At 36.5% G+C, this 18680-nt stretch overlaps 1 protein-coding gene across 6 annotated transcripts in view; it reads left to right on the top strand.

The window, feature by feature from the left end:
• Positions 1-15389, top strand: part of FAR1 (fatty acyl-CoA reductase 1) — a 38403-nt gene extending 23014 nt beyond the window's left edge. For 4 of the 6 annotated variants that reach the window (XM_061999237.1, XM_061999241.1, XM_061999238.1 and 1 more), the window contains 5 exons: positions 943-1010; positions 2525-2696; positions 9138-9267; positions 10391-10518; positions 12523-15389. In XM_061999237.1, the coding sequence (XP_061855221.1) occupies positions 943-1010; positions 2525-2696; positions 9138-9267; positions 10391-10518; positions 12523-12685 (661 nt within the window). In that variant the 3' untranslated portion in view covers positions 12686-15389. Of the gene's footprint in view, positions 1-942; positions 1011-2524; positions 2697-2995; positions 3168-9137; positions 9268-10390; positions 10519-12522 lie in introns of all 6 variants that reach the window. The other 2 variants (XM_061999236.1, XM_061999240.1) reach the window with 1 other exon arrangement.
• The last annotated feature ends 3291 nt before the right edge of the window (positions 15390-18680 follow it).

Raw genomic sequence — 18680 nt, 5'->3', positions numbered from 1 at the left:
ATCCAACCTGGTCTTGAATGCTTCTGGGCATGGGACAGCCACAGCCTCTCTGGGAAACATGTTCCAGTGCCTCACCACCCTCACTAAGAGGAACTTCTTCCTAACGTGTAGTTTAAATCTACCCTCTTTCAGGTTAAAACCATTACCCCCTACTCTGTAACTACATGCCCATGTAAAAAGTCCCTCTCAAGCTTTCTTGTAGGACCCCTTTAGGTACTGGAAGGTTGCTGTATGGTCTCCCTGGAGCCTTGTTCTCTAGGCTGAACAACCCTAGTTGTCTCAACCTGTCTTAATAGCAGAGGTGCTCCAGCCCTCTGATCATCTTTGTGGCTGTTCCATGGCTTCCTTATGTTGGATACTCCAGAGCTGGATGGTGGGGTCTCACAAGAGCAGAGGAGGAGAATCACCTCCCTCAAGTTGTTTCTTTTGGTGCAGCCCAGGATATGGTTGGCTTTCTGGGCTGCAAAAGTGCATTGCCAAGCCATGTGGAGCTTTTAATCCACCAACACCTCCAAGTCCAATCTGTATCTCGGGCTGTATTTGTGCTTGGTGTTGCACTAACCCATGCGCAGGACCCTGCATTTGACTGGGTTGAACTTCATAAGATTTGCATGGGCTGACCTCTAAAGCCAGTCAGAGTCCCTCTAGATGGGTCCATCTGTTGTACAAGCTATGCCTGGAAATTCCTTCCTGGGCCCTTTTAATTAGTATGGTCTAAGGTAATGTGGGTGATGCCTTCTCTGACAGAAAAAGATGTAGATAATAGTTAAAGGAGGAGAAAATTACTGGAAGATGATACAGAAAGCAATCTAATGAGAGACTGATTCTCTCTGCTTTATGACAATTATGCTGTGGAGGGAATGAAATAACTTTGGGTATATCTTTTGTCTGTGTTTTTAAAAGGTTGTCTTCTAACTTGCTCTTTTGTCTTTTTGTCCCCAGACCAAGAAATGTCATGATATATAACTGTACAACAGGTGGCACCAATCCTTTCCACTGGGGTGAAGTTGGTATGCCGTGTTCCTCTTTTTCATTAGCAATAGAAAGAATTAAGTCAAATAATAAAAGCACAGGCTACAATCAGTAGATCACATTGCATTTTTATTTTTGAAGCTAGTATAGTAGCCATACCTCTCCATTTTGCAGTTTATTGTGCTTTTTCATTGTTTTCAGTTGTTGATTCTTTTCCCTTGCAGCTTTATCACTGTTTCATTTTGTTCTTTTTTTTTTTTATTCCATTATAACTTAAACTATGGGAGAACTGATTTTACTGTTTACTACTGCTGTGACCTAATCTGCAGAGTGTGGGTAGCTTACAGGGAGAAAGTATTGCTCAGAGAAGCAGTAGTGATGTCAGGTTTAATGCCAACCTGACTAAGTACACACTGATAAACAGCCCACAATTAGATGTTTTATATGGTTGCATAATTGAGAGGTATGGTAGTAGTTTTGCACTTGTGTAGCTCTTTGTGTTTCGCTTCAGATAACTGTTGATTGAGGTGGCTTTTTTAATCTTCAGATAGCTACATGAAACTTAAACTATTCATGTGCAGGGAGAAAAGGTATCTTTAAGAAAGTATTGTCACCTATTTTCAGCTGTGTGAGATATCCTGACTAGAATGTAGCTTGCATGCCAAAAGCTTTCTAATAGCTTTTGTTATAAATAGCAATACAAGTTGGCTGGCATGGTAAAGCTCTGGTTTAGTTTTCTTTTTTTAAATAGGTCAGATCTCTTGGTTAACTTCAATACTTTAATATTTTATTTCTTTTTACTACTTCCTTTATGCTTTTTACTTACTTTTGCCTGTTTTATATGCATCTGTATTTATAAACTGTATTTCTTAAACAAAACGTGGAAAATTGCTGCCTTTGTTTATATCCCAATATGAATTGGGATATTTAAACTGTCTATAAATGGCAGCTTAAAATTATAAAGCATTATTAAAAGGAGTGTTGAACTTCAGCATAACTTTTAAAGACATTGATTCTGCATATCTGTCGTGCAGAGTTTTCAGAGGTCAGCAGGAGTTTCTCATGGAGTCCCATTCTAATACCTTTTTTCTTAATGCTTAATTGTTTAAAAACGTCATTTGAATTGCACTTCAGAGTCTTGCAAAGTCTTTGGTCTGTTTTGAAATTGTTCTTCACACAAGATCAGAATAGCCTTCATGAAATACAGATGTCTATTTAAACAGCTTCACATACTATATAAACTGAAACTGCTATGAATTGTTGAAATCAACAACTTTTAAGGTAGGGAAAGAGGAACGGAAAGAGAGAAGCTACAATAAAGTATGATGACAAAAATGAAGACATAGAAAACCTCTTCATTGTAATAAGAACCAGTTCAACAGTATTTTAGGTTAAAAACTTGAGGTTTTGTTTTGTTCTCTGTGGATTCTAGAAGTTAGGGTGGTTGTTTAAGTAATGTACTGGCACAATGTTGTACACTGTAATGTACTTTGAAAACCATTACATTTTACATGGTTATTATCAAAGCTGTTACACAACTTTTCTTTCTCAGAATACCATGTAATTTCTACTTTCAAGAGGAATCCTCTCGAACAGGCCTTCAGACGGCCCAATGTAAATCTAACTTCCAATCACCTTTTATATCATTACTGGATTGCTGTAAGCCATAAGGCCCCAGCATTCCTGTATGATATCTACCTCAGGATTACTGGAAGAAGCCCAAGGTAATGGTGACTAGCTCTGTCTTGTCTGTTCCTCTGACTTTTAAACCAAGCTATACTTACTTTATGATGTATATTGATTTTTTTTTTTCTTCCACTGAATGTTTTGTGACTAAAACTCAGCCTTTATTCCTGAGAACAGGTCTTTGAATTCAAAGTGACTTTTAACTTTCTAGCAAAGATGAGGATGTTTTTGTTGGATAGTTTGGGGGTTTGAGTAATCAAGGTAAACATCTAGCAAGTGATGGTTGTTCTTGAATAATAAATATTAAAAATATATTGATCCTTATTTTTTCCTACAGGATACCACATTAATTTGAATTTCAAGATAAATCCGTTAGAAAATGCAGTAAGGCGCCCTAACTGTAGTTTGCAGTCCAACCCTGTTTTGTTTCAATATTGGACTACAGTCAGCCATACGGTGCCTGCGTATGTGCATGATCTTTTGCTCAGATTGACAGGTCATAAACCATGGTAAGAAGGTCAGGGCTAAAAATACCTTGCTGATAAGGTGGTGGTGGAGACTTGTGAAGAAGACATGGCATGGGTACTATCTAAATTTACTAACTATAAGCAATAACAATCCAGTGGCTGTGTTTTCAAGAGGTTAATGACTGACTAATCAATACTATCCAAGATATCTCAGATCAGAATTCTAGTCAGTCATTAAGCTCTAGGAAGTGGCTTGCATTATGATTGTTGCTATTACAAATGGAATGGGAGACGGAGTTAATAATCACAGGCTATTCCTGTAGATGATACAAATCAACATACCAGATCAAGATGTATCATCTCAACATTCCATTCAGTTTATAATATTTATGCTGGCTAAATTCTTCAGTGATAAAAAAGCATGGCTCTGCTGAATAGGCTAAACTAAATTATATAGAATAAATAGGAGATGTCATTTGAGTTTTTCAGCCAAGCCATATGATCTGAACTCAGTGCATGTATTATGTCCTCAAAATTATCTGCCTTTGGACTGTGAAATCTCCATGGTGGTGAGAGTGTATTAACACAAGTGAGTATTCATTCATGGTTCTGTAGTTTAGGCCAGTTACAGGGAGGGGAAAAGTTCTGTAACAGATTGGTAGAGGATCAGTAGAAGGTAAGTGACTTTCAGGAGAACTTCTAAACTGCCTTGGCTTTTGTTGTTCCAGGCCTCCTCAATAGTGTAATACAGCAGCAGCTGTGCCTGTATAGTAATCTTTCACAGTAAAAAAGGTGTAATCTCCTCAGATCAAAAGAAGGTGTTGAATGTACAAGTTCCTAGCTTTTAGGTACTTTTACAGTTTTGAATTATTCTTAATAAAAAATGATAGGACTTCCCTGACAGTTGTGAAGACTTCCATCACTCACTAAAGATTTATGCTATAAATGCCAATCTGCTGTTTTTCAAATGGTTAAAGGAGTGTTGCTGCCAGAATCTTGTCAGTCTTTAAATGGTGTCAAGTCTCTGACCAGTGGGAGTTTAACAAGTCTGTGAATGATCATGTTACTTAGACCACTGTTAGCAGCTTTATATTACAACATTGGGAATGTTGGATCTTGTTTTTGCTTTTTCTGGGGTTCTTACTTGGTGTCTAAAGATTGAATTCAGAGTTTTAGTCAGTGCTAGTACAGTTGATGACATCAAATTTCTAGCCTATGAAGTAGTATTACTGTGTTTTTAATTAGTTTAATATGACAGTGGGTGGGTGAGTTTCTTATCATGGATTTGTGGTTTGGAGGAAAGATGGGAGATTCAGCTGAAACAAGCTCTTGTTCAGCCACTAAGGTTACTCAAATGCACTTGAAACAAAAGCTTTTAAGCTTGATACCCAGCCTGCTTATAGGAATATAGCTTTCATTATATAGTGCTCTGGGACCCTGCAATAGGAGCAGTAGAAGCAAATATGCAAGCAAGACATGCAACATTAAATTCTGGGCTGTTTAATGACAGAAGTTTGAGACAGATCCTTACTCTTCAACTTCTTGTCTTCTGGCTCCAAGTAGTTTGAAAGCTGCTTTATTTAACTGGTGACCTGGAGACAGTCATAGTACAGGGTTGTACTACTGTTGCTGTAGTTATTGTGTCCTGTACATGAAATGGTTTTAAGTGTGAGGCAGAATATACAAGGAAACTTCTGAAGCTGTAGAGACACGATTGAAGATTGTTAACCTCTATATAATGTTCTGAGTGAAGAAGACCTGGCTTAATAAAAATAGGAACTTTTCCACCACAGTTTAATAGAACTTGAACAGTATAGTAAAACAGTAGTAAAATAGGCACAAGACAGTTAAAATACTGTGCTATACTTGACTTCACATGGTGAGCAACCTGCCTTCTCTGTGCTCAGTCTGAATACACTTCTGAGCTTCAGCAATGAAATTACTGTGTATATTTAACTGCACTGTTGTCATACTATCAGGATATTGTACTTCAGCAGAATTTTTAACAAGTAGGAGAAATACATTAGGCCTTCAGAACTAAAGGATTATATTCATTATAATGAAAAGCCTTCCTCTTCAGGGTTTCTTGAAATCTTTTTGCAATATAAAATCCATTCTTTTGCACCTCACTCAAGGAAGCAATATTTTCAATGAGATGGAAACATTTTTGCTGTTCATGCATCTAGTTGAAGATTCTTGAATTTAACAGTTCTCTAGTAATATTAACAGTTAAGGAAAGGGAAGGAATAAATAGTAGTTATTCCTAAATGTATAGAAAGAATATGTACAATGAAGACTTAATATTTTATACTAAAGATTGTTGTAGCATTGTGCAATTACGTAAACCATGGTGATTATCCTCTGCATCCAAGATTAAGGATACAGTGGTTAGTGGTAGCTTGGTTGCATAGCAAAGCTTATTTACAGTCAAATTAACTTTTAGATAAGGCATAGATGTCTCTTGTAACTTTTGCATAATGCCTGGCCAAACAGAGCTATATGTTACTTAAAAACAATTCAGTAGATTTAAAATCTTAAAGCCTATAAAAATACCTACCCAACAGATCTTTCCAATTACTCTGGAAGAACAGAACATGGCATGAAATATTTCAAATTGTAATTCAAGGACTTCTCTCCAGCGACCCATTTTTTGTTACTGATTCTTGGAAAGCTAGAGGGAAGGTGTGATTGGTGTATGTAGGGAGGTTTAAAGGATGCAGTTTCCCATCTTATCTCAGTTTAAAGCTTCTTAAACTTAACATGAAGCACCTTTCACATAGTCATTTTTGATTTGTAAGACGGTAACTAAAGAGCACAGTTTTATTGACTAGATTAATATGGCTTTTCTTCCTAGAAGCACTTCTAAATTGTGCACTTGGAACCACAGAGCTGCTGGAAGGGTTAGAATTCCAGTAGTATGCCTTTACAAAATTTACAGGCAAATAAAAATCTGAACAAAGACAAAACTGAAAGTTCATTTTATTTATTTTAGAGGAATCCTTTTAAGAAATATATTAGTAACTCTAATGCTTATGCAGAGACTTGAAGGTTACTTGAAGGATCAGTCTGTATTTAGCATGAGAATTGGTTTTAGCCTGGAGACAATAGATTGTTTGCAAGACTTCTTCAAAATGCAGGTTACTTTCTATGGTCTGGTATAGAAACATGGCCACCTAACTTATGGATAATTAAATTAACTATTGCTTAAAACATTTGATTTAATGACTTCTTAAAATGCTGTCATGTAGTTAGTGTTGATGGCACTAAGCACTGCAAATTCTACCTAGTGTCTAGGTACAAGTCTAGCATTGCTGACTGACACCACCATTAGGATGATCAGCAGATCTGAGAAATTGTCTTCAGCTTATAAGATGTGATGCAATGCTTGATGATATACTGACTGGTTAAATGATCTTGATATTTATTACTTCGATCCGATCGCTATCTGTGGAACAACCTGTGAAGTGTATATTTCAAATCTTAGGTTAAAAGATAAAGTTCCATTATGTGTATTCACACTCCTTATTTGAGCTGAGTGCATGTTCTCATTTGCAGGAACAGTATGCTGCCACTGAAGTTATAGAACTTAATCTGCCAGAGCTACACAAGTGTCCACAGTCATTGCTGACATACCTGAATGAGAGGATGTCACTATACTTTTCCATCTCCTCAAGAAAAACTGTAGTTTCAGGTTGATTTTAGGCAAAATAACATGCTGCCAGCAAGAAAATCAGCCCTCTTCTGCAACCTTGTAATTGATCTAGCAGTTGAGAGAATGTGGAGACATTTGATTCTTTAGCCTGATATGTCAAGAAACTAACTCCCCAAAGAAAACAAAAAAATTGCCAGTGGTGAATTGAATCAGCGGGTTCTTTGGCCAATCACTAATTCCAATGTGAGTCAAAGGGAGGGGAAAGGCAGCAGCTGAGGTAGAATTCTTTTTAGCTACTTCATTTTTTTAATCTCATGTTTTTTAATGAGCTTATGCTCTAAAACATCTATCCCTAAGCAGAGACAGCAAGATTCCCAGCAGAGGTTAGTCTTTATGTTAATTTAAATTCAATTTAGTTTTTACTTACGGTAAAGAGCAAAAAGCAATGTCAGTGGCCAGTAACAAGCTCAAATGCTTATCTAATTAGATATTCATTTGCAACAATTAGTATTTTTCAGGGTCACAAGTTTTCTTAAACTGTAGCACTCTAACTGAAAGTCAGGTGGTCGTCCAGTTTATCATAAGAATTGGGGAGGCACAAAGGGCAAGTCAACTAAATTAAATAATCTTAAGACTCTTAGTGGGCAGCTGTTTGCAAAGAATCTAAGTACTTAGCCACTGTGTCTTATTCAGCATTACTGTTTCCAGGCCGTTTTTTCTCTGAGGTCTTTCTGGTTTGTCTGACTTGTTTTCCAAGTTCTGAGTATTTTGATGTAACTAATATGCTATTTGAATGTTTGGTTCAGCCTTGTTAGTGTAGGATGTGTTTTGAATGTGCAGCATAAGTCCCTAACCATTTCTCAATCAGAGGAATTCTGGTTCAGTTCATCTCCAGCTCCTACTGTTGCCACCTTGCTCAACTGGTAAAACTATAAAAAGATGTACTGTCTACTCATAAAATTCGGTGGTGGTCTAAAACTTGAATACAACCCTGAGTTACTGTGTTGATAGGTTCCTGTAGGGTTTAAGGAAAAATATGCTTAAAAAATATTCTACTTTTTCAACTGTTCCTGTAAGTTTGTATTATTCCAGTCATGAGAAGAAAGAGACAGTTCTTTGCCCTTAGATGCTGAGATGCCAGTCAGTAGTGACAGTAAGGGACACTAATGTGATACAAAATTCTTTGTCTTTAGAAGAGTTTCTAGGATGATGAGCTATATAACTTCTAGAAGTGTGAATGCTTCAAGGCAGATTTCAGAGAAAAATCAGTGGGTTTTTTGCTTCTGTGAGCTTTATTGAAAAAAACTTACCTTCAGAAAGCCATTTGAGTTGTTCTGCTTTCTTTGCTGCCCTCCCTGTGCTTAAAATGATCGGTGTGTCCTACTATAAGGATCAAATTGGAAGCAGTTCTGCAAGGTGGAAATAACTTGAGCACTCAAAGCAGGAATTTGTTAGCATTAGGTTATGTGCTACTAGTTAGTACTTACTAAAAATTGACTGTAACAATTTCATAAATGTGGAAACTGCATCTGAGAGACTCAAACTTTTTACGTTCATTTCACATAGTCTGATTAAAGAGAAGCTTGCCCAAATTGATCCTTATAACATAATTTCTCTGTATTTCAAGTGATGGTTTTATAGAATGGCTCCTTTCGTGTAAAAATAAATGATGGAAGGTATTTCTGCATATTTTGAAGTAGTATAGAACTGATCGCCTGACTAGCAGAATCTGCGGTCTGTCTGTGCCCTTAAATGTTTTCGTGCCCTTAAATATTTCTCTGTCCTTTGCTGTGGAAACAGTAGGGTTAAGGGACACAGACTTTTTTTTTAAGCCTTGATCTCCTAGTGACCATAATAAACCATTTTTTTTGTTTTGTTACAGAGATCTGGTATTGCACAGTGTGCAGGAAGATCCAGGAAACTTACTTCCTTACTTAAAGTTGTCATGTGCATATGTTCTGCTCTGTACAATTTGACTCTCTCATCAAGTCAGGTTGTTCAGTACATCTAGATAATCCAGTATACTGAAGTGTTCTGTGTCATAAACTAAGAGTTACCAACAGAAGACAATATTTTATTATCTCTTCTATAGGGAAGAAACTATTGTGCTGGAAAGTAGGGTGAGGAAAGTAGTCATCATGTGACTTCTGATTCTATGTGAAGATTGGACAGCTAAAGGCCACTTAATATGCAGAAATATCCTGTTGATCTATTAACATGCTTTGAGTACAGAGCAAGATGGAATATGTTAACAAAGGGCTGTGGGTTTGGAGGGTAAAAAGTTTACAATCTCACTGTCTGTTCTTGTTTGAGCTAATCTTCACCACTGTAACCTGTACATTTCATGACTTGGACTGTAGGATGATGAAAACAATAACACGTCTTCATAAGGCCATGATGTTATTAGAATACTTTACAAGCAATTCTTGGATCTGGAATACTGAAAACATGACTATGCTGATGAACCAGCTAAATCCCGAAGATAGAAAGGCAAGTAGCTGTGTAATATGGGCATAGAGACTGAAGATGAATATAAGCTTATTTATTCAGATTGATTGAGGATGTGATCTGGTAATGCTCTGGTAATGTGGAGCTAGCCCTAGTACTCCTTTCAGTTACGCCAGAGCTTTGTTATGAGCCGTTGTATTGGTGGTGTGCTCAGAAATGAGGAAGGGCAGGACCCCTTTGAAGGAGGCATGATATCAATGATGATTGCCTTTGGAGTTGCCTGATCAAGTGATCTAGTGTTACCCGTCTATCAACCAAGTGGCCAAGTTGTTATGGCTTTACATACATCATTAATAAAATAAGGCTTTACTTTTTGACCACTGTTTTTTGAGGAACAAGAGGTAGATTTTGAGGGACTTTCTTACTTGTTTTTAAACTAGTATCAACTTTTATATACTCATTTTATGCTTTGCCCCAAGTGCTGTTTGTGTTGCAAGAAATTTAAGTGTAAACTACGTCACTTGTTTCTGAGGCACACTTGCTCTGTGGCCAAAAGTGCCTCATACAAGGGGAAAAGTATAACAGAAGCAGGATGACAGAAAAGTTTGAAGAACAACAAAAACACATGAAGTGCAGGGTCTGAGTAAAAGTGAATGAAGGAGCTCCAAGGAAAAATCAAAGTCTTCCCACTGTGTGTTATTGGCTGCGTGTGTATGTAAGCCTCAAGTTTTATGTGGTTTACCAATCTGAAATTAAGACACCTGTGTGGCAGGCTGACCCTGGCTGCCTGCCAGGTGCCTTCTGTAGCTGGTCTACTCGTCCCTTCCTCAGCTGTGCAGGGGAGAGAAAATAATGAAAGGCTTGTAGATGGAGAGACAGGGGAGATCACTCACCATTTACTGTCAATGGCAAAACAGACTCAACTTGAAGAAATTAGTTCAATTTATCACCAATCAAATCAGAGAAGGATAATGAGAAATAGGACCAAATCTTAAAAACACCTTCTCCCCACCCTTCCCAGTCTCAACTTTACCCCTGATTTCCTCTACCTTCTTGGGTGCAAGAAATTTATCTGATACAAAGACACTTATTTTACTTTAAATTGCTATATATATAGCAGGTGCATTTTCAGGCAACTAACACTGAAAGCTTTTATTTTATACAGACCTTTAATTTTGATGTTCGACAACTTCATTGGGCAGAATACATGGAAAACTACTGCATGGGAACAAAGAAATATGTGCTGAATGAGGAAATGTCTGGCCTCCCTGCAGCCAGGAAACACTTGAATAAGTAAGTATAAACTTTAATTTTCCTGTTTATATTTTCTGTGTTTTTCTGCCCTTGTCAAATTTTGCATTTGCCTCTTATGACTTAATTGATCTTTATGAGCACCTGTTGAGGTTCTCCAGAATATTTCTGTTCCAGTCCAGTGGTCTGAAGCATTCTCTAAAGAAGCCAGGTGTCATCTTTCTTGTTCTGTTTGTTGCTCTTGAGTTCTTCTCAATGTTAATATTTACACTATTAGTCCAGGATTATGGTTCTAGCCCTGATCACTGGTGTATACTGTAATCCAGGTTTGTGATTCTACCCAAGTATCTTTTGAAAGGTAAAAAGGTACACAGAAACACAAGGTCAGAATGGCTTGTTCAGTTGAGGAGGCTTAATGGAACAATAGTTGTTTCTTCTGGGAAAGTGATCTTTTGAAGCGGGTGAGCAAACAGGCATGGACTCTCCATGCCTAGAGAGTCCATGCAGGAGACTTTGATGTTGGTCCTCTAAGATGATTTCTCTTAGCTTTTTGTCTTTGACTTAACAATTTGATTGCATTATTACTGTACAGAATTTTACTGGCAGGGTTGCCCTAGCTTTGTAGACTTGTTGATTTATTTCTTTCAAGAGTGAAATAAGTGATTAATTCTCTTCTGCAATACTGCTTCACATCAGTTATCCTGATAGCACAAAGAGAAGTTGTCTGAGTCATTATGTGTGTCATTCTTCTAAAGACGGGATTTGTAGTTGTAGAATATATTAGCATGTTACAATACAATCTGAAATATGCTTCTGAAAGATGGTAATCTGTGCTAATGGTGGGGATAGCTGGAGGGGTACCTCCTTCTATGTTTACTTTTGTGTGGCTTTTTAATTTGGACTCTTGTTAGAAAGTAGTTGTCATGCAGTTACTATCTTTTGTACGAAAGAGTGTACCAAAAAGTAACATGAGAAATAGTCTTATATTGGAACAGCATCTGGCTGCCTCCAGCTGTCAGTTTATAAGTGGGCTCTTTTGCAAGAGTTTTGAACTTTAACACGTACTAATTCTGAGGTATTAAATTGGTCTCTTCTGTTACCATCTGTCTAAACTGTATTCTGAATTGGGAGTCCACTGCTTCAGTATTAACTAGATGTGTCAGCCTAGGGGACCTGGCTTCTCTAGGAATTAGTTCTTGAATTAAAAAGTAGACTTTACTTTTGTAATAACAGAAATGGGTTTTTTTCTACAAATAAGATGTGTAGAGGAAGATCTGGCTATAGTAAAAGGCAGCTTCCTTGTAAAATGGGGTAAAGGCAGTGAGTATTTTTTAAAAAGGACTGCTTTTAAAAGGTATTGTCATGATATATATGCTGACTCAGATTTCTCTGTTTCTAAGAAACCAGAGCAAGTTCTGCTTTTTATTTGTCTTGAAGCTTCTATCTTTACGTGTGAGAAGATTGTTACAAGTCACAGTTGTCCTGAAAGGACATTTAGTTTCTCCTAATATTTAAATATAGTTCTCTGAGAAGGAATGAGTTTAAAATTGAAGAGAAGACTCTGGACTCTGTGGCTGGAAAATCGCATGGTGTGGATTTTTTTTTCAGTGGTAGCTGAAGTTACTTCCGCATATCTGGGAAGTTTAAAACCATGATGGGGACTATGGGAGTTCACATTAAGTGTTTATTTGGTTTTTGGGGTGGATGGGAACCTTTTATAGGGAAGTTACTGTGTGTATGACATTAGCTTCGTGAGGTTTTTTAATAAGCAGCTATAAAGCAAAAGTACATGTGGTTGCTACAGGCCTGGCTTAGTTTCTTAGTTTTAATGCGTTCCACTTTTCAGCAGTGAACTTATGGATAAGTCTTCACTATTTAGTCCTTCACTTACCTTAATTCTATCATTCACTTAATACCACTCATAATGTGTCTTGAGATGAATAGATGAACAAATAAAGTTGTACGTTAGAAGTTAATTTTTAAAGTGTTCTCTTTTTTTTCCTGTAAGTATTTTGGCTTTTAATGATTTCTTTTGTCATTTGTTAGGTTAAGGAATATACGCTATGGCTTCAATACAGTTCTCGTGATCCTCATCTGGCGTATCTTCATTGCAAGATCACAAATGGCAAGAAATATCTGGTACTTTGTGGTTAGTCTGTGTTACAAGTTCCTCTCCTACTTCAGAGCCTCCAGTACTATGAGATACTGAAGAAGATGATAATTTAGCATTAGGACATCTATGCATATGGTGGTCTAACTGCACAAAGCCTGTAACATGTAGTCATCTCACATTTTGTAAAAGCATAATTTCATCTTAAGTTGGAGTGTGAAATACACAGTATGGTATATGTAATGTTAGCTGTATATCTTCCTGGAAACAGAGAAAATAAAATGGTCATGTGCCAGGTTGAATTGGCATTAGACGAAGCATTTAATTAACTTCAACTCTTTTTGAGCTGGGGAAAACATTTTAGGCCACTGACCACCGTAACTGTGCAATTTGAACGTGTTTGATTTGGAATCTGCCTTAATATGATTTTTTTCTTGTAAGTTTTACTCCACATTAAGCAAGATAAATACCAGCTTGGTTGTTGCTAGTTGCTGTAGACATATTTATTTTAAGTTCTTCCAAGATACAAAGGGTTTTGCAAGTTCTAAAGCGTAAAAATGATGGTGGATGTTCTGAAGGAAATTATTTGAAGACTTCTGTCTTTACTTTTTGCCACTTCTTCCCTTCTCATCAAAGTAGAGATGCAAAAATAGTGCCTACTTTGCTTCAAAAAGAAAAAAAAATCCAAACCAGCTTTCCTTAACTACTGAAAGGCCTTTTGTCATATCTGGTCTTCAGAATGCACTTATTCATTCCGTTCTGTGCATGAAACTGGCTGTATCCAACTTGTGTTTATGTCAACATGAACAATTCTCTGAAAGCAGAATTGATCCTATCATTGAATAGACAAAAGGAAATGTAACCTTGAGGGAGGCAAAAATAAAGTCATTGACCATCCTCTTCTTTTTTAATTGGATTTTTGTTGGGAACGTAGAGCCAGCACTTGATTGTTACACTTCAGACTTCAAAATGTAAATGTATTTGAAAGGAATTTATGATGCTTAGTTTCTGTTTATGTTACTGGCAATAGTAGTTGGACAAACTATAGGCTTTCACTGAGATATACCTGATTTTAAATTCTAAGCAAAGTTAGCAAATATGTCATGAATTAATAATTTTAATCTCTGAGATGTGAAATCTGATGTGTGGACAACACCAGTGTGTAAGCACACTTGCTTATCCCTGCCCCAATAAAACTTAATTTAACTGGGCAAGCAGAGCAAGGTGTACCTTGCTTCAAAATGAAATTCTTCTGTCCATCTTTAACGTAAATAACTAGGTTAAATCTGAAGAAATCTGGGGTTTTTTTGCATGTTACTTTGTTTCAATAGGTAAAATATTTGTAAAAATAGCACACTGTAAGAAAAGATTGGGTCTCTGTTTCAGGCAGTACATGAAGATCTCTTTAAATTTTTGTTGCACAGAACTCTGAGAACACTGTAATGTTCCTCTAATTGATGCACTGACCAGCACTCTTGCCCAGTGTTTGTTCATTAAAGTCAGTTTATACTGATGAATATATTCTTGAATCTGCTTGGAAAGGCAAATGATGACTTAATTACAGAAGAGCTACATTATACTTGCCCGTGGTAGTTTTTTGTCCTATTTTAAGTATGTAAAGAACTTATTTTGCTATTCTTGTGAAAACTCTTACTTTATAGAGAACACCTTTCGTGCAGGTGTATATCTCATTTTGAAAAGATAATGGCTTCCTTGTTGAAGCTGAATATTCTGTAGTAAGTAGTTTAAGCTGTAATTCCTTTTCAAAATTGCCTGTGTATATATTAAGCTAGTGATGAAAAGCCTGAATGGTCTAGGACCACACCTTGTGTGAGAGACCTCTGTGGCTGAAAACAAATTACAGCTTCTGTGATTGAAGATACTACACTTTAACAAATGCATTAGGTGTATGACATTTTTAGTTGCCTCCCCACTTGTCTTTAGACCTGAAAGTATGCTTAAGAGTTCCTGCATTGTAGGCTTTTTTCAGAGGTGCCTACTGTCCAATGACACCCCTTGTTACATGTTGGCATGTGGCTAAAGTTTGTGTAAGAAAAATACTTCGTATTCTGAAAGTGATTCTGTCAAGCAATTCACTTAAGAATTTGGTTCTTCAATACATGGTATTTTAAATGTTTGTTAATACTGAAAACTATGAAGCCAGTGAACTGATTATTTCTGGTCCAAAACACTGCTTAGAAATCTAATCTTTTGAATAAATGATGGAGAAAAAGATGACTTAGAACATAAGGCTATTTAACTTCTTTAAATATTTGCCAATTTAGAAACCCAAATTCTTTCTCATCTTTGGAGATGATGGATTCTGTGCACTCATCAGTCATCCTATTTAACTGACAATAGATTTAGCGTCATGTTTAGTTTTGTCACTTCTTATGGTCAGTCTGTGAGATTCTACCTGAACCTACTGTGGTTTTTTTCCATATCAGAACCTAATTCTCTTGCAGTTCTTTGTACCAGTGTTTGCACATAACAGATGTTGATGAGAATATACCAGAACTCTTATTTTGATACAGTAAGCTAGACTCACTGTACTGACTAGTAAGTTCCAGGAGGTATTCCAGTTGGTTAAATAGGAAGAGTGGTCAGAAACAACACAATCACTTAACAGTTAGTGGTATTTAAATTTGGGACCAGGAAAAAAAGTTACATTTTCCTGTAATGTTTTTCTGATGTAGGAACAGATGTTTGGAAGCAAATGCTAAATCTGTGACCTTTTATAAGACATAAACAGAAATATTGGGTGCCTTTGTTTGTAAACCAAAAATAAACAAATCCCTTGAAAGTGGTGTTACAGTGTTTATTGTATTTTTCCTTAGTTTTAATCTAATTTGTGGGAAGTAACTGGACTGTATAAATGCTATCTTAATATATGTCAACACGCTCTTTCCTTTGTGAGAATCTTTGGAAATCAAGGTCATGACTAATATTGCATTTTAGAAAACAAAATGAAAAAAAACCCTTCACATTACAAAAAAACCCCAAACAAAACTCCTGCAATCCAAACCTTCATTGGGTGGTGTCAAAACACATAGTGAGGTATTCTTGGATGAGATGTTTTTCTGCCCCTTGTCTGTTCATTTGTGGTATTAGTTTCAAATTTGCTTAAATAGATGGGTGTTTTTTCATGTGGTTTAAAAGGGTTACTGTGATATTTCTGTATTAGCTTTTGGATTAATATTTTGAGGAATTGCAAACAACTACAGTGTAGCATCTGCATTTTGTGGTGAGGGAGGAAAAGGTGACATTAAGTTAGTACATCACCAAAGTGGATTGGGTTTTGTTTTGTAACCTCAGTTTCTTCAAGTGTTCAGATTTCAAGGATTCTTCCTCTTTGTATTGAAGGCACAGTTCCAGAGATGATGCATCATCTGTAAGCTGTGGTATGAAGTCTTTAAAACATAACCTTTCCTTTAGTTAACCATATATAGATGGCTTTTGTTGGTTTGTTCAGTTGATTCAGAGGTAAGAAAACAAAAGAAATTGTTATCCCTTACATCTATCATGCTGCTAAAAATTTTGCTCTTTCTTCATAGTACAGTACTACATCATACATTGTTCAAAAACATCAAGCATTTAGAGGTAACTTGGATCTGAGAAGTACACTGAACAGAGCTGGGAAGTGTTAACTTTTCATAGTATTTTTGTATATTTCACAATATACTGAGGAGACTTTTAAGACAGAAGCAAGGAAAGATCACCTAAGAATGGCCACTCTGGAGAAATGTAAGTGAGCTACTTTTTAAAGTGTATTCACAGCTGTTTTGCTGAAGTATGTACAATTTATTTTGTTGACCTTGGTGACCTTCACTGTGTACTTGACTAAATCTTTAGAAACTGTGGAATGGTTCCAATGGACCTGAAATGAATTGTCTGCTCTTATTTTTAATATGTGCTGTACCGTCATAATTTTAGAATCAAAGGTTGACAGGTCTCACTTACCTAAGCTTTAAATTCTAGGTTTTCTTACTGTCTTCTGTAGTGTTCTTCAGACAGCTCTGCCCTCCTTTCTGCAAGATAAAGGTGACCCAAATAAACTCTGAGCTGCTTCTCTGCCATCTCAAACTAAATTTAAACCTACTTCTACATTCAAGATATAAGTTCTTTCCTTGTTAATTTTATCTTAATACTTCTCTTCAGTGTGGAGTTGGCATTCACTTTGGTGTTCCCTGCTCTACAACAAATATGACTCACTGATACATAATTAGTAAGTATGCAATTGTCTTTTCTGGAATGTGGAACAGTGACATCTTTGAGCAGCTTTTATTTTTACTATGAGAAGCAAGAGAAACCACAATTAATTAGTGAAAGCAAAAGTTCTAAGACATTAATGCACTGAACAAAACCGGAATGCTTAGAGCCATGGGCTCTAGTTGGAGTGATTCTGTTATATCCATTGACTAGAAGCTCAGTGATTATCACCAGAAGACTTTAATTTCATTTTACTTGAATTATTACACCCTTCAGGATGGTAATTTTCTATGGCTCCTGAAAACTTCATATCCTGACATGTAGAATCAAGGCCTCTTTAGCTTCATTTATGAGTATATGAAAAAACTAAAGGCTGAGCTTACCATAAGTTTATTAGAGGAAAAAAAAATCAACTCAGCACTTGGTTAAAATTTTCCTGGGATGTAAAATGAACATATGGTAGAAGTTTCTGCTACATCTTCTGTCTATGCCCTATTTCTACTATGAAAACAGCAGTTCAGTCTGCCACCATAAGTGTCAGAAAGTAGCTGTGGTATTCTTGTTTAAATCAGCAAACATCTGATTTACTGCTTAAGTTAAAATTATTTGGTACTATTTGCCATTATTAACTTCTAAGATTGATAAACCAGACTTAAAACAGCATCATATAGTTGAATATCTTTAAGAAACTCGATAGCTCATCTTTTCCTTCATTCCTGATGAAATTATCCCAGAACCAGATGTCTAAGGATACAAATAGTTATATTTACTGTATAAGGTACCTAACTTGGATGCAATTCTCGAATCTGAAATTAGGAGGCTTGCTTTCCTCTGTTACACAGTTTTCTCAGTATGATTTATAGTAAGACAAATACTCAAAGGCAGTGACATTGTGGAGTGGAGAGAAAAAGACGTGGAAAGGAAGTGATTAAAATTCTGAGAAGAGGCTGAATATTGTCAATATTTGTTCTTATGATGGTATGTATGTGGAATTGAGGCTGTATTGACATGATGTTGCATCATGTGCCTCATAATCTGCATTGTATATATAGTGAGCCAAGCAAGTCAGGCAAAAGTTATTTGTGAGCCTGTGTGAACAGTTCTCATTGCCAGCACTTCTCACTTAACTTCAAGGTTGAGATTCAGGTTGGAGAGGGACAGTACTTGAAGAGGAGTCTTGGAGTATTTGTTGCCAGTGTATGAAAGCTTGTGGAGTCTGTGGAAAATGAGGTTTTCTTTGCAATATGCAGAACAGACATCTTAGTGCAAGTTATTTACTCAGTACAAACTACAGGAGTATCCGACAAATACACAGTAGTCCAGCCCATGATTAGACTTCTGTGAACAGACTCTCAATCAGTTCAATTAGGCTTTGAAACTACTTGTATTTCAAGGAGGTAACTAATTTTAAACAATTTGCATAGGCTAGAATAAGTAGACTTGATGGCCATTTTAAGTCCTTAGCAGAAAGAGTGGAAATTTCTTGCTCCACTTACTGGGCTGTGTAACTTCTTGCTTCACGTTCCTTCAAGGACTATTTATTTAGTATTCTTATTTCTAAACTTTTAGTTAGTAGTAAAGTATAATTCTCTGACTATGTGAAGCTACTTTTAGTCTCTCTACTTTGAGAGACTAGTTGGTTTTTGTTTATCTGTGTCTTTCAAACCCATCTTGCCTTTCCTGTTTCATAAAGGCTGTCCCAATTTAGGCCACAGCCTGCTATTTGTTGCATAAAGCACACAGCACATCCTTTCAGAACCTTGCATCTAATAATGAAGGTAAGGATTCAAGTCTACTTTAGGCCAGAGAAGCGGCATCCTCCTGAAGCTGTTGAGCTTTCACTTAGTAACTGTGAATTAGCAACATATGCTATTCTGACTGTTAA

This window comes from Colius striatus, chromosome 7 (assembly GCF_028858725.1).
Source record: "Colius striatus isolate bColStr4 chromosome 7, bColStr4.1.hap1, whole genome shotgun sequence".
Lineage (NCBI taxonomy): Eukaryota > Metazoa > Chordata > Aves > Coliiformes > Coliidae > Colius > Colius striatus.
The sequence above is the reverse complement of the archived record's forward strand: the minus strand, read 5'-3'. Positions and strand labels throughout refer to the sequence as shown.